This window comes from Brienomyrus brachyistius, chromosome 25 (assembly GCF_023856365.1).
Source record: "Brienomyrus brachyistius isolate T26 chromosome 25, BBRACH_0.4, whole genome shotgun sequence".
Lineage (NCBI taxonomy): Eukaryota > Metazoa > Chordata > Actinopteri > Osteoglossiformes > Mormyridae > Brienomyrus > Brienomyrus brachyistius.
Genome location: NC_064557.1, coordinates 12,181,454 through 12,195,483, shown reverse-complemented (window position 1 = coordinate 12,195,483; position 14,030 = coordinate 12,181,454). Strand labels below are relative to the sequence as shown.

Sequence of the window (14,030 nt, the reverse complement as noted above, 5' to 3'; positions counted from 1 at the left end):
TAAAGTGATCTAGATTTTAACTGGACCGAAGATTCTGGTAGATGTGTGTCAGGTTTGGTGATGGCGTTTGGTCCCAAGTGTTCTGTAGGATTTGTTTATGCTCTGCATTTGGTTTGGATGATGGTTCTGTTGGGTTTTCCTTCAAAGTGATGTGTCACATTGGTAGAGTGTAACAAATACAAAGTATAAAGTGTTTAAGTGCAGCTTTATGGTACAAGGTCTGATTGAGATGTGGGCATAAAGTCAGAATAGGAAGCTAAAACCAAGGACCTAAGTGGTTTGCCGGTGGAATAAGGAAGAGACCCACAATGGGCACCTTCATGCTAAGGAACGGACTCGAGCAGAGGCCAAAACTGCTTCCGTGCAGGAGCCTCATTTGCTGCTGAATAGATCACTGGGGGTCTATGGTGGCTTTTTTAAACATCGTGAACTTTTCTTCGTGTGATTCCTGTTCTGTACCGGAATAATGTCCAGAGTCCTGGGATCCTTATTTCTGTGAGTGTGCAGATATCACAGAGGCTTACTTTTCATTGCGCTGTGGGCGAGGCGTGTTAGATGGCCACCGACTAGCGCCACAGTGATGGAGAGGTCAGTGTCAGTGATGGAGAGGTCAGTGTCAGTGATGGAGAGGTCAGTGTCAGTGACTGGTTCATTTGGGAACTCCACATGACTGGTTGATCGATCGTTAACCAGGATTTGTGATACGCAGGCGAGTCTGTGGTCGGAAGAGGAAGGGGACGCCCGTCAAGATGTGTGACCGAGTCTTTGTCACCGAAGATGAGGAGGAGAGTATGTCAGAGCACAGCTTCTGCCCAGGTACTGCTACGGCGCTGGCTCCATGCCTGGATCTGTTTACACCTGTCCGCTTGTGGTCTGTGGCTTCTGCACAGGTGATAGATTCAACTATTCTGCTCCAGGTGATGGCCAGTACCAGGAGGGGGAGGAGGACAGGCTGGCCCCACCTGAAGGCTCCTACTACCTAACAGACCCCTCCCAGCTATGGTAAGCATCTGACGGAGGTGTGTGAGCAGGCAGCCCTGGCCTTGTGAGGCTATGCTCCATTGTGGTGTTAGCTTTATCAAATAGCCAGTGTATGACTGTAATTGCTCTTTTAGCTTTTGAGGCTGATGTTGTGTGTTGACTGCAGCATAATGTTAGGTGCAGTTCTGTATTTATGATTGCTAAATATAGTGTCATTGGTTGCAGTGCGCAGATGTAAACATTTTGGGTCTAGTATAGGGTAGATACTTATATGTTTACTAAAGAGTACATTTTGTTTGGTTCTGGTAACTGAGTGTAAGGTTTGGTTATGACTTTTGGTCCTGGGTGATTTGTTCTGTGGGGTTTGTTTATGTTCAGCATTTCTTGGATTTTCTTCAAAGTGATGTGTATTCTGTTGGGTTTCCTTCTGACTGATGTGTGTTCAATTGGGTTTCCTTCTGCCTCGTGTGTTCCGTTGGGTTTCCTTCTGAATCATGTGTGTTCCGTTGGCTTTCCTTCTGACTCATGTGTGTTCCGTTGGCTTTCCTTCTGACTCATGTGTGTTCCGTTGGCTTTCCTTCTGAATCATGTGTGTTCCGTTGGCTTTCCTTCTGAATCATGTATGTTCCGTTGGCTTTCCTTCTGAATCATGTGTGTTCCGTTGGCTTTCCTTCTGAATCATGTGTGTTCCGTTGGCTTTCCTTCTGAATCATGTGTGTTCCGTTGGCTTTCCTTCTGAATCATGTGTGTTCCGTTGGCTTTCCTTCTGAATCATGTGTGTTCCGTTGGCTTTCCTTCTGAATCATGTGTGGTCTCTCTTTCTCTGTCTTGCAGTGTTTCAGAGCTGGGGGATGAGGGTGGGAGCGGGGCCAGAGGGGCCGTCCTTTACCCACCTCCTCCAAACTGCCGAATTAGAGAGGTGCATTGTGGTAGTCAGGTTCGACTTGTCGTCATAGCAATCCGAGACATCTCCAAGGGTGAGGAGATTACAGTGGATTACAGTCTAACGGAATGGGGAGAAAATGCTATGGTACGTAAAGTGTACACATTACTGTACTACTCATTACCACTGAACTTTACACGATCTTATGAAAGTCATAATGTATGGATTAAATTTAAAGTGTAGTGAGATAGAATTTGTCTTTTTTTACCTTTGGAAACTTTTAATAAATCAACTAAATGTTCTTTTATATCTTCAGAATCTTCAAGGTATCAATGATAATCATAACAATCATGTTCCCCACTGCTCTTGCAGCAGAGATTCTCAGTGGTGGTGCTCGTCATAATGTTCTTGTGTCACTGCAGGGTTTCCACAGCGTTGTCTCTCCCAGTGCCTTCGAGTGCAGCTCCGACCCAGAGAACAACATCAAGAAGGTGAGAAACCCCGCCCAGCATTGGCCCTCCTGCCACCCCATGTCCCTTAAAGCGCTTTTATGCTGAATTTCCAGAACCTGGTTCCTGGTTACAAGTTCCTGGCTCATCTCAACCAGGAACTTTTGTAGCTCCTGCATACTTTTGCGTGTCGCATTCACACCACACAACAGAAACTGGAACCTGTATGCTAAATAAGTATGGGAGATGCAAAAAGTTAGTAGGTAAAACTTCACACATAATTTCATATGAAACTACACCACCACCTCAAAACAACGGAGGACAAATAAGCCGTTTTGTTAGTTATTAGTTAGTTAATGGGGAGGTCATTCGCAATCAAAACAGGACACAGCCTTTTATTTATATTTTGCCTATACGACTCATGACATTTTCATGATTCTTATTAAATCTGGCCAACAAATCGATCTTTTGTTTTCCACAGAATAAAAAATGATTGAACTTTATCCCACTAAAGTGCTGGCAAGATTTCCACCGGCACTGGCGATATTGGGGGCTAGCAAATTTTTCGATGCAAAAATATGGAGACATGCCAAAATGTATTAAATGATGCATTATCTGTCATTAAATAATTCCGTCTGCTCAATCTTCCCTTTTTCTGCACTTCTACGTAAGTTCCGCGTTAGCACTTGGATTCCTTGCGGTCATCCAATTAGCAAGCAATTGCTGCAATTACCTCCCCAGTAGTTTGTGTCTGAATGAAAAGTACCTTGTCTGCAGTTATTAAAAATGGTTATGGAACTGCCTCTGAGGAACTACAATCGGGCTGGGTTCCTGCGGTGTGAACATGACAAAAGTCCCTGGCTCCGGAAAAAGCTTCTGGTTCCAGAAAACAATTTTGGCGGTGTGAAAGCACCTTACCCTTAGAGCAGTGTTTCTCAGCCCGGTCCTCAGGGACCCCCAGATGGTCCATGTACCCCTGTAGGTGCTGTTAGGCCAGTCTGTCCTCCTCCCTCCTCCTGGACTCATCCCGATGCGTCATCCTGGTGCTTGTCACTGAGCAGTGGGAGTGGCTGTTTCTCTGGGGGCCAGAGGAGACGCATGAGCATGTCGCTGTCATCCACAGGAGGAGGAGCCTGGCCCGGTGTCTCTCTCCCTAGCTGTGTCCGACTACCTCACCCCGTCCTGGTCCCTGTCCCCTTCCTCCTCACCACTCTCCCACTCGGAAGCCAGCGACTCAGACCGCGAGGACTATGAGGATGAAGAAGATGAGGACGAAGAGGAGGATGTGCGAGCAGAGGAGCAGCACCGGGGACGGATGCTCCGGCGGCGCAGGCGCCGCAAAACAGCTGCCTCTGCAGCCAAGAGAAAGATGACTCCACCACGGACAGCCGGCTGTTCACTATCCTTCTGCGCCGGAACCCCAAACTCCGGCCCTCGGCCCCTCTTCAAACCACCCACTTCGGCACCTCCTGCCAAGATTGTCAACAACAGTATAGGCGTGGCTGTGGGGCGGAGTGCAGCAGTGGTGGGTGGGGCAGGGCAGCGGCAGCGCTGCATGCACTGTGGCCGGCACTTCCGCTCGTTGGCACGCCACCTGGAGAAACACCATGCCCAGCAGCCTGAGGTGAGGGCTGCCTTGGAGCGTGCCCAGTTTCTCCCCCAGGCAGGCTCCGCCCTCTGCTTGCCATCAGCCCTGCCCACCTCTGCCCCACCCAGTCTCTTCCCCAGAGACCCTCAGCCCAGCCCCGTGTTACTCTCGGTCTCCCCTCCGGCCTCAACCCTAGCCTCAGCCACACCCAGGAAAAGCCCCGCCCTTTCTGTCTCACCAAGGAAGAGCCCCGCCCCTGTACCGGCCACGCCTCCCAGAAAGGGACCTGCTCCTGGTGTCGCTCCAAAGAAGAGCCCCGGGACCTCGACTCCACCCAGGAAAGGCGTGCGCAGGATGAAGAGGGAGAGGGAGGAGGATACAGAGGGGTCCGCACGACCTAATGAGGAAAAGCCAGAGGAGGCACTGAAGGAGAGAGAACCCCAGGGGGGGGCAGATGGAAGAGAAGAGGAGAGTGCTGGGGAGGAGAAGAAAGGAGGTGTGTCCAGGTAAGGCTCCTCCCCCTGTGTCCACAAGCCATGCTCTTTACATCACATTATGTCATATATTCATGCGCTTCTATTTTTAAGCAGTAAGGTTGTGATCGTGGTTCACATGGATCAGCAGAAGTGGCTTGCCTTGATGAAGTGTCGGTATTTGCTGAATTACTTTCTCAGAGAATCCTGAATAAAGTTGCTGGTTTTGCACCCCCACTGCAGCGGCCGGCCCCACATGCTGCCCCTGCTCTCCTCACTCTCAGCATTGGTGCTCTACCTGCGCCGGCTGCAGCACTCAGCCTTCCTCTCGCTGATGCGCTCCCCCCAGTCGGCCGAGGCCTGGCGGCTGCTCTGCCACTCCAGCCTGGCTCTGCTCATCCTCTACAACCGGCGGCGTGAGTGCGAGGCCTCCAAGCTCACCCTGGAGGAGTACCGCCTACGGACAAGGCCGCAGGGCCCTGCCTCGGCCCCACCCGGTGCCCCACCTGCCCTCACCCCCCTGGAGGCCTCGCTGTCCCCCTTCGAGCGCCAGGTCCTGCCTCACCTGCCCCGAGTGGGCGTGCAAGGCAAGCGGGGCCGCGTACAGCCACTCATCCTGCCTCCCCATAGCGAGCCCTGCTTGGAGATGCTGCTGCAGACACGGCCTGGTGTTGGCGTGGATCCTCAGAATCCCTACATGTTCGCCCGGCCTTACCACTCGCCGGCCACACCACTGCGCGGTACTGACTTGCTGCGAAGCCTGGCACGTGCCAGCGGGACCCGCAACCCTCGGGCGCTGACCCAGACGCGGCTACGGCGGCAGGTGGCCATCCTGACGCAGCTGCTACTGCTAGCTGAGGGGGACGGGGGCACCGAGGGTGGCGAGGCCGCCTGCCGTCGGTTGGAGAACTTCTTGCAGAAGGAGTACCATGTGACACAGAGCTGCGCCGGGATTGGCCAGGACCCGGGGTTGATGGGACGTGTGGCCCGGGTGGTGCTGTGTGGGGAGCGGGACGGCGTTCTGTTCCGGGGAATGAGCCTGCACCACATCTGTCTGGAGCTGGATGGTGAGTGGCAGCGGGGTAGAAGTTTGGGTGTGGGAGGTAGGGCAGGCTTTGGGCGAGGTTCATTAGGGTTTGGAGTTTAGTACAATGTTCACACACACACACACACACTGGGGGCAGCCTTAATTTTATCGCAGGGGCTGTGTAAAAGTTGTAACCTCCCTCCCAGAACTGCATGCATGGCAGTGGGGTCAGGCCTCTGCTGTTCTTGTAAACTGTGGATTCATAGATCGTTACAATCTGCTCCCCCACCTTCCCTCGGCAGTGATGTCAGGAAACTCGGCGGACTCCTTCTCGGAGGAATCGGAGGGGGAACGAATGCCAGGCAAAGACAAGGAGGGCAGGGCCAAAAAGGGCGGGGCCAACAGTCGCTCCCCGCGACAGAAGAAGGTTGGCGGCAACCCCGCGTCCAGTGGACCCACCCCCCCTTCCCGAAAACGGAGCAGCGGCCAGTCTAAGCCAGGTGTGTGTGTGTGTGTGTGTGTGTGTGCGTGTGCGTGCGCGCGTGTGTGTGGGTTTCCATAGATCACATTATTTAGGCACGCCAAGTGTGTGTGCGTGTGTGTGTGTGTGGGAGGTGTGTGTGCATATGCGGAAGGGGTCTGTGTGTGTGTGGGAGGAGTGTATGTGTGCGGGAGGGGTGTGTGTGTGTGTGTGCGTGTGCAGGAGGGGTGTGTGTATGCGTGCGCGGGAGGGGTGTGTATGTGTGTGTGTGTGTGTGTGCAGGAGGGGTGTGTGTGTGTGTGTGTGTGTGTGCAGGAGGGGTGTGTGTGTGTGTGTGCGTGCGCGGGAGGGGTGTGTGTGTGTGCAGGAGGGGTGTGTGTGTGTGCGTGTGTGCAGGAGGGGGGTGTGTGTGCGTGTGTGAGCCACAGTCTGTTCTCTGTAATGTTTGCATTTCCTTTGTGCTGCATTTCTCTAACTGCCTGCATGTGTAGCTGGTGGCGAGGCTGTGGAGGGCAGCCTCCTCTGTGTGTGTGTCTGTGTCTTTGTGCGTGTTTGTCTTTGTGTCTGCATCTCTGTGTGTGTGTGTCTTGGGGGGAAGATGATGGCGCAGGAGGTAGTGCTATCATTTGGCAACCAGAGGGTTGTCGGTTCGAGCTCTGGTTCCTCCTGACCCCATCAAAGTGTCCTTGAGCAAGACACTGAACCCCAAATTGCTCCCAGTGAGCAGGTTGGCACCTTGCATGGCAGCCTCTGCCACCGGTGTGTTTATGGGTGTATGAATGGGTGAATGTGAGGCATAAAATATAAAGTGCTTTGAGTACTTGTATGAGTAGAAAAGCGCTATATAAATGCAGTCCTTTTACCATTCCTTGGTGTACCTGTCTCTGTGTCTCTGTTTGTGTGCCGTCCTCCAGTTCCATACAGTTCTGTGTCCATAAGTTGGGGTCAGGTTCACACATGCTCCAGTCCCCTGTGGCCCAGTCGTTGGGACCCCACCCTTTTTTGGTTTCACTGTACACAGACACCATGTTTATAGTCTTCCCTTCTGGTAAACAGGGGTCTGTGTGTGTGTGTGTGTGTGTGTACCAGGCTACAGCAAGGTCTTAGGAGGGGTTCGTGTGTGTCTGAGAGGGAGAGCGAGTGTGAGCACTGATGATGACGCACATGGTGCCCCCTGCAGGTAAGCGTGGGGTACTGAAGCGGCCGTGGTCAGAGGCGGAGCGTGCAGCCGTAGAGGCCCACCTGACGCATAACATCATGGAGCTGCGAGTTCCGGCCAAGGCCGACTGTGAGCGCTGCTTGCAGCACTGCCCCCTGCTGGTCAGCAACCGCAGGGACTGGAGGGCCATCAAGTTCTACTGCCACAACCGGATCCAGCTGCTCAAAAAGAAAGGCCAGCGGGAGAGCATGGCCCAGGTGGGGGCAGTGTCCGTCTGAAGCAGGAGAGTGCCCCCTGCAGGCTGAGAGGGTGCATGACCCTGAAAGAATGTGACAGTACTTGGTACAAGTGTTCACCCCGACGAGACACAGCAGGCTGATGAAGCCCAGCACAGGTGCCCTTCTGAGCCGGGCAAGGCCGGGTCTGGCAGAGACGACGGGACGGCCAAGTAGCCACATGACCACATGTCAGCCCCCAGACTCCTTTTTGGGCTGGTGCTCGTTCTACCTCTGTGTTCATTTGTTGTTTGTTTCACCAGCTGAGTGCTTGTGTGGCATTCTGGGAGAGGCTGGTCATCATCGGCCCTGGCCCCCGTCCCGTCCCAGGCTGATTTCCATTTTTTCTTTGTTTGAAAGGGGCTGTCATGGTAGCGATGAGGAGGGGGTCCATCGAGGTTCATTCCACTCTTTCGTAACTGGGACCCAAATCAGATAAGCCTTTTATTTTTTTTTTTTAAGAAGAAAGTGACCAGGGTATAGAAACCACAAATAAAAGTAGGACACGTTTGTGACTAATTTTTTTTTTCTTTAAATTCTATGGTAGAATTAAATTAAAAAATTATAATGAAAGTGTTTTTATTTTTTAACGACCTCGTCACTCTGGTCAGGGGGTATGCTGTATCGTTGACCTGAGAGTTAAATTGTAATCCAGGGGATTATCCAGAAGTTGGGGGCTGTTTGTCCTATTAAAACGTACAACACTGAAAAGGGGGGTCAGATGCTTGAATTGTTTAAAAAAAAAAAAAGTTTCCTCCATTTGACAACAACAACAACAAATTTATTTTTGCATAGCATTATCACAACATTACATCGTCTCAAAGCACTTTACAGCATCCGCACCCGAAGCCCCCAGTGAGCAAGCCAAAGGAAAAACTCCCAAGAAGGAAGAAACCTTGGGAGGGACCAGACTCAAAGGGGGAGCCCATCCTCCAGGGGCCGGCAGGGAGAGTCAAATAGGAGACATGGTTAAGTGCCAGAAATGGTTAAGTCACACTTTGACACCCCTACATATGGTTCTCATTAGTTTTGTAAAAAATATATATATATATATATATGTATATATGTGTAAAAAAACTACATATGTATATATGTATGTATATATATATATATATGTATATATATATATGTATATATATATATATATATATGTATATATGTATATGTATATATATATATATGTATATATATATATATATATATGTATATATATATATATGTATATATATATATATATATATATATGTATATATATATATATATGTATATATATATATATATGTATATATATATATATATGTATATATATATATATGTATATATATATATATGTATATATATATATATATGTATGTATGTATATATATGTATGTATATATATATATATATATATGTATATATATATATATATATATGTATGTATATGTATATATATATGTATGTATATGTATATATATATGTATGTATATGTATATATATATGTATATATGTATATATATATATATATATATGTATATATGTATATATGTATATGTATATATGTATATGTATATATATATATGTATATATATGTATATATGTATATATGTATATATGTATATATGTATATGTATATATGTATATGTATATATATATATGTATATATATATATGTATATGTATATATGTATATATGTATATATATATGTATATATATATGTATATATGTATGTATATATGTATATATATATGTATATATGTATGTATATATGTATATATATATGTGTATGTATATATATATATATATGTATATGTATATATAATGGAAATCTTGTCTTGGTTGTTAATATTTTAACTTGGTTGTACATTTTGCGTGTAAATAGTCATTGAAGGTGAACCTGCAGAATATTTGTAAAATGGCTTTTAAAAATAAAAAAAACATGAAGTAAAGTTAGATTTTTATTCTGGCTGTGTTATTTTTAAAAGCCATTGTACTAAATCTTCGTGGTTAGTGGAAGCTCCTTAACTTACAAATGAAACGTTTGCAGGACTGTCCGTTAGCTGCTAAATATGGGGAGAAACCGCCAGGTGCTGCTGGTTTGTCTTTCGCACTCGAGCGTAACGAGAGAAACGCGCTTTAGCAAAACTAGAATTTTCAGTTTAAAAGAAGCTTGTGGAAACTGAGCAAACGAGATCATAGCAGAGTGCGCTCATACCGGGATGTTAGTTAACTCCGACGACTGCCGATTCTGACCTGCAGGAGGCAGCGCAGAGCGCTCTGGGTGGCCATCTTGCTTTTGTGTGCTGTGCGATTGGCTGATGGAAGCGGCAGGTGAGTGATGCTGGTGGGGCGGGGCGGGGCGGGGAGGGGAGGGGAGGTTGGGGTCATGTCGGCAGAGCTGGTGTCAGCCCGTTCCAGTAATGATCCCGTCATAGTAATAATAAAAATAATGAAACTGTGAGCGGCAGAGCCAAACAGCACTATGATGAAAAGCAGCCAAACCACAGAACCGCACATCTCCCTCTTATGTAACTGCAGCGGTCCAGGGCGTTATCTGCCACTTCTCATTAGCGTAATCTGCTGAGTGAGACGGGGGGGAGTCGTGCCCGCTGGCCTTGCCCTCAAGCCGTGTACATAATAATCTAGCCGTGATAATCTACACACTGACCAAACTTCGGTGAATTTACGCAACACCTGCCACCACCACCCATTCTGGGACAGGCATGTGTGAAAGTATACGCGTCATTCCATCCTTACATCGCAAAGTACTACGAACGAGGGCCATAACACCTTGATTATTAATAGGTACTTAAATGTCCCGGTATTTCTGATTTAATGGGTCTGAAATATGTAGAATATTTTCACTGCTACTGCTTCAACATGTATATCACACCAGGATCTTTGAGTGTGTGATAGATAGATGGATGGATGGATGGATGGATGGATGGGCAGGACGTTATTTAATTCAGACTGAGATGCCTGTATTAATTCCTCCCTCCATTACTGCTGGTGCGTTCAGGATCGCATGCAGAGGACAAAAGCTGGAGGGACCCAGAAACGTGTGTGATGTGTGATCTTTGTTTTACCGGCCTCGGCAGGCAACGGCACTGCTCTGCGCTGTACAGCTGACTTGCTGGCCCCAAGAGGAGCAAAGCCCACAATAAAGATGGAGGAAAACAAACACGAACACAATAGCCTCAGAGAACGGCCATTAGCTTTGTGAGGTAGTGTATGGATGGGTGTGTATGTGTGTGTGTCTGCGCGCGTGTTGACCCCCTTCCCCCCTCACAAAGACAGGCTAAAGGGATTGACTGCCACTGCCAACTCTCCCGTATAATGGTTCCCAGGAGAGGGACGATACCCAAACGTACACACGGCTGCAGGAACGAGGACGCGCGGGTACCGCGCAACAAGCTCTGTATACATGCACGCGCGCCTTCTGCGTGCACGTGCAGCATTTAATATGTCACAGTCGTCCTCCAGCCTTGATCCACACATCGAAAAAGGACATTAATTATTAGTGAGCGCTATTTATTGTCTACTTCAGATGTTACCAGGTCTGTTTACCGCCGGAAATAAGCCACATGGCTATTAAACAGGGACAGAGACGCGCACCCAACAAACCCTATGCACATATAATCTTATTTTAAGCACGACACTCCCGTCACTCAGACTAAATATGTTTGTATATGAATACGCAAATTAAGACATTTTGCACTAAGAAATAAAATAGAAGTCCCTGGAGTGTTCACTATGAAAGCCAGCGAAGCGGCGTCCTTTTTCAGACCTCGTGGCGCAACGGTAGCGCGTCTGACTCCAGATCAGAAGGTTGCGTGTTCAAATCACGTCGGGGTCAGTGTCACTTTTTTTGTCGGTTTTATACTGTTTTTAATCTCCAAGATCCGTTTTGCAAACCGGCTCCAATATTCCGAGCAGGGACCGCACCCGGGAAATTATCGACTGAGCTGTCCGCAGACATTCAGTCTGTCTCCGCTCCTGTCTATTTACCCAGGAAAAAACAATACAAAACTTATAAAGATCCAACTGCATGTTTAAATTAGGAAATAATCTAATTTATTTATTTGCTTGGGAAACTTTTTGAGCTGTATGCATTTAAGGCAGAAAGCCAAACCACGCCTTCACGCCGCGCAAAGAACCCCGGGAGTGAGGATCCGCCACTGCTCGGCGAGCCGGGGAGCAAAGTGCTCGGCTCCGTGGGTCTGCAGCTTTTAGCCAATCTCTTGTTGCCTTCAACACTTGGACTGAATCGCTGGAGGATATAGCAGGCGGAGTCACTTTGTATCGAGCCAGCAGCATATTTATCGGCATTGTTACACTGTTACCGGCCGGGGGTCACCGCTGGTCACCCGGAAGCCGCTCTCACACCGCGAACAGGTGCCTTCATCACCGCGGAACAAGCCGGGGATCGCTGCGAGACAACCGGCTGAGGAGCCGGGGAAGACACGGCCTCGGAGCACCGTCTGGCGGCGAGGGCTTCCAGGATGAGTTACAAGCCGATCGCACCCGCTCCCACCGGCTCGAACCACACCCCGCCCGGTCAGTGTTTGTGTGGGACGGGGGCGTGCAGCCGTCGGTGAGCGGCGGGTCATGGAGGCGGTCAGAGCGCTTTTTGGGAGGAAGTGAGACGAGAATAAGGCTGGCGGATTAAAGGAGGTCACAGGGATGGATATTAGCGGTGCGGACGTAGCATAGATGGAGGGATCGGGAGAGGCATGTGACCACCTGGCTCCATTTCAGAGCGCTGGTATTTATTAGACGGGTCCCGTTTCCGGTGCACGGTCCTGGGTAGATGGCCACTGTATATTTACAGTATTACACTAGACTGCATTAACCTTCCGTACAATGTTGATGTACAGTAGTGTTAAGTCACTGTATCTGTACTGTGCTGTATTATCACTCCACCTCAGTCGTTAGGCTGTGCTCTCACGGTTTTGCTCCTCCTAGGTTCCAGTGTCCCATCTCCATCTCTGCCATCTTCATCCACCTTCAGACCCATCTTCAGTGATTTCGGCCCACCCTCTATGGGCTTCGTTCAGGTAATGTACTGCATAGAAGCCCCCCTACTTAACTTGCACTTTTTTTTTTGCTACAATGTTTGTTTAGCCTTCTGCAATTGGTCTCATAGTGAATCCATCTTCTCTGATGCCGCCTTCTGCCTTGGAGGGTTTAAGATACCTACTGAGAAAAAGGGGGCTGGTTCTCATGTGCCACCCAGGTTCCTGTGTAGCCTACTTTGTTCAGGCACCCTGGAGGAAACTGGATCGGTCTTCTAAGGGAGGGAGGGAGGGAGTGTGGGCTGACTTCAGCAGGCAGCTTCAGCCTGCACCGTTGCATGCTGTATCGCCCTCCTTTGCAGGGTCTTTGAAATTGCATGCTGGGATGATGCTGGCATGGGCTAAGAGAACATCTCAGACAGCGTGTGCCTTTCAAGTGACGGATCTTTCCAGGATACACCCCAGCTCAGTAACAGAGCTTTAAAAACGCCTTAATGGGACATATTTTAATGTCCACCGATAGTGTGCAGCATCAGCACCAGCATCAGTAATCTCCATCATGGGCTTCCTGGTCCAGAGTGGACATCCGCTGCGCACATTCACATTATCATCAGCATTAGAGTGCTAGGTGTCGGTTTCATGGAGCTTCTTGGGAAAATACTCCTAGGATAGTCTGGGTATGTAAATTCACCTCACGGATATTCACAATGCCGGGCCGGTTGGCCGACAGTGGCCTGACCAAAGCTGCTGTTCATCTGGTGGGATGTGGGGGCCACTCTGGGCACCAGGAGACATTATTGGACCCCTCAGCGCGCCGCATGTCGGACTGCCACGGGCCAACACCCCCGCCTGACGCTCCCGTCTTCCTCCCAGCCTGTGAAAGTGGCCCAGGGTTCCACCTACAGCGAGCTGCTGTCAGTCATCGAGGAGATGAGCCGCGAAATCCGGCCCACCTACGCTGGTAGCAAGAGCGCCATGGAGAGGCTAAAGAGAGGTACTGCACTTGCCGACCATCCACACTAACGGTGCCATCGGATGATGGCTGTGCTGGTCAGCTAGACTTTGCTTTTCAATTGGCTGGTTTTACGTGGTAAAAAAAAAACTTGAAACCACTTTATATACAAATAATCACATGCTTAGTAATAGAGCCAGTGTATTTGTTATAGTTTAATCCTCTCAGTATAGTGTTAATGTACCGTCATGTTCAGTTACTGCATCTGTACTGCACTGATTAATCCTCTCAGTACGGTGTTTATGTACAGTAGTGTTCAGTCACTGTATCCATACTGTATTAACCCTCTGTGTTAATGTACATAGTGTACAGTTGTATCTATATTACACTGTATTAATCCTGTCACTACAATATTAAAGTACAGTAGTCAGTTACTGCATCTATATTGCACTGTTAATCCTCCGTAGTGTTGATTTTGGGCACTACATCTATACTGTACAGTGCAAGTACAGTGTTAAAGTGCAGTAATGTTCAGTCACTTCCTTCCTCTGTCCACTCCCCCGTCCCTATCTGCAGGTATCATCCACGCCCGTGCGCTCGTCAGGGAGTGTCTTGCCGAGACGGAGAGAAGCGCTCGCGCATAACCCCAACCCCTGCCCTGTGACCCCTGACCCCACCAGTAAAATCACCAGATCGCTGCTTTTTGTACATTTTTGCCAGTTAGTGATCCAATAAATGTTTTTCAGTGAAAAACCATTTTGGTGCCTC

At 48.8% G+C, this 14,030-nt stretch overlaps 2 protein-coding genes and 1 non-coding gene across 4 annotated transcripts in view; all 3 read left to right on the top strand.

Moving 5' to 3' along the window:
- The window catches only part of si:dkey-117m1.4 (uncharacterized), a 14,229-nt gene extending 6,202 nt beyond the window's left edge, over positions 1-8,027 (top strand). For both annotated transcript variants that reach the window (XM_048995723.1, XM_048995722.1), the window contains 8 exons: positions 710-816; positions 918-1,002; positions 1,816-2,011; positions 2,287-2,355; positions 3,437-4,407; positions 4,618-5,441; positions 5,704-5,901; positions 7,063-8,027. In XM_048995723.1, coding sequence (XP_048851680.1) covers positions 710-816; positions 918-1,002; positions 1,816-2,011; positions 2,287-2,355; positions 3,437-4,407; positions 4,618-5,441; positions 5,704-5,901; positions 7,063-7,319 — 2,707 coding nt within the window. In that variant the 3' untranslated portion in view covers positions 7,320-8,027. The remainder of the gene's footprint in view (positions 1-709; positions 817-917; positions 1,003-1,815; positions 2,012-2,286; positions 2,356-3,436; positions 4,408-4,617; positions 5,442-5,703; positions 5,902-7,062) is intronic.
- Positions 8,028-10,771: 2,744 nt separating this feature from the next.
- Positions 10,772-14,018, top strand: cdk2ap2 (cyclin-dependent kinase 2 associated protein 2). Its single transcript, XM_048995583.1, has 4 exons — positions 10,772-11,852; positions 12,261-12,352; positions 13,184-13,304; positions 13,839-14,018. Exons 1-4 carry the CDS (start codon positions 11,798-11,800, stop codon positions 13,904-13,906), a joined length of 336 nt encoding a protein of 111 aa, XP_048851540.1. The 5' UTR covers positions 10,772-11,797; the 3' UTR covers positions 13,907-14,018.
- On the top strand, positions 11,080-11,151 carry trnaw-cca (transfer RNA tryptophan (anticodon CCA)). The gene has a single exon. It is a non-coding gene; the product is annotated as a tRNA-Trp (tRNA).
- Positions 14,019-14,030: the final 12 nt, after the last annotated feature.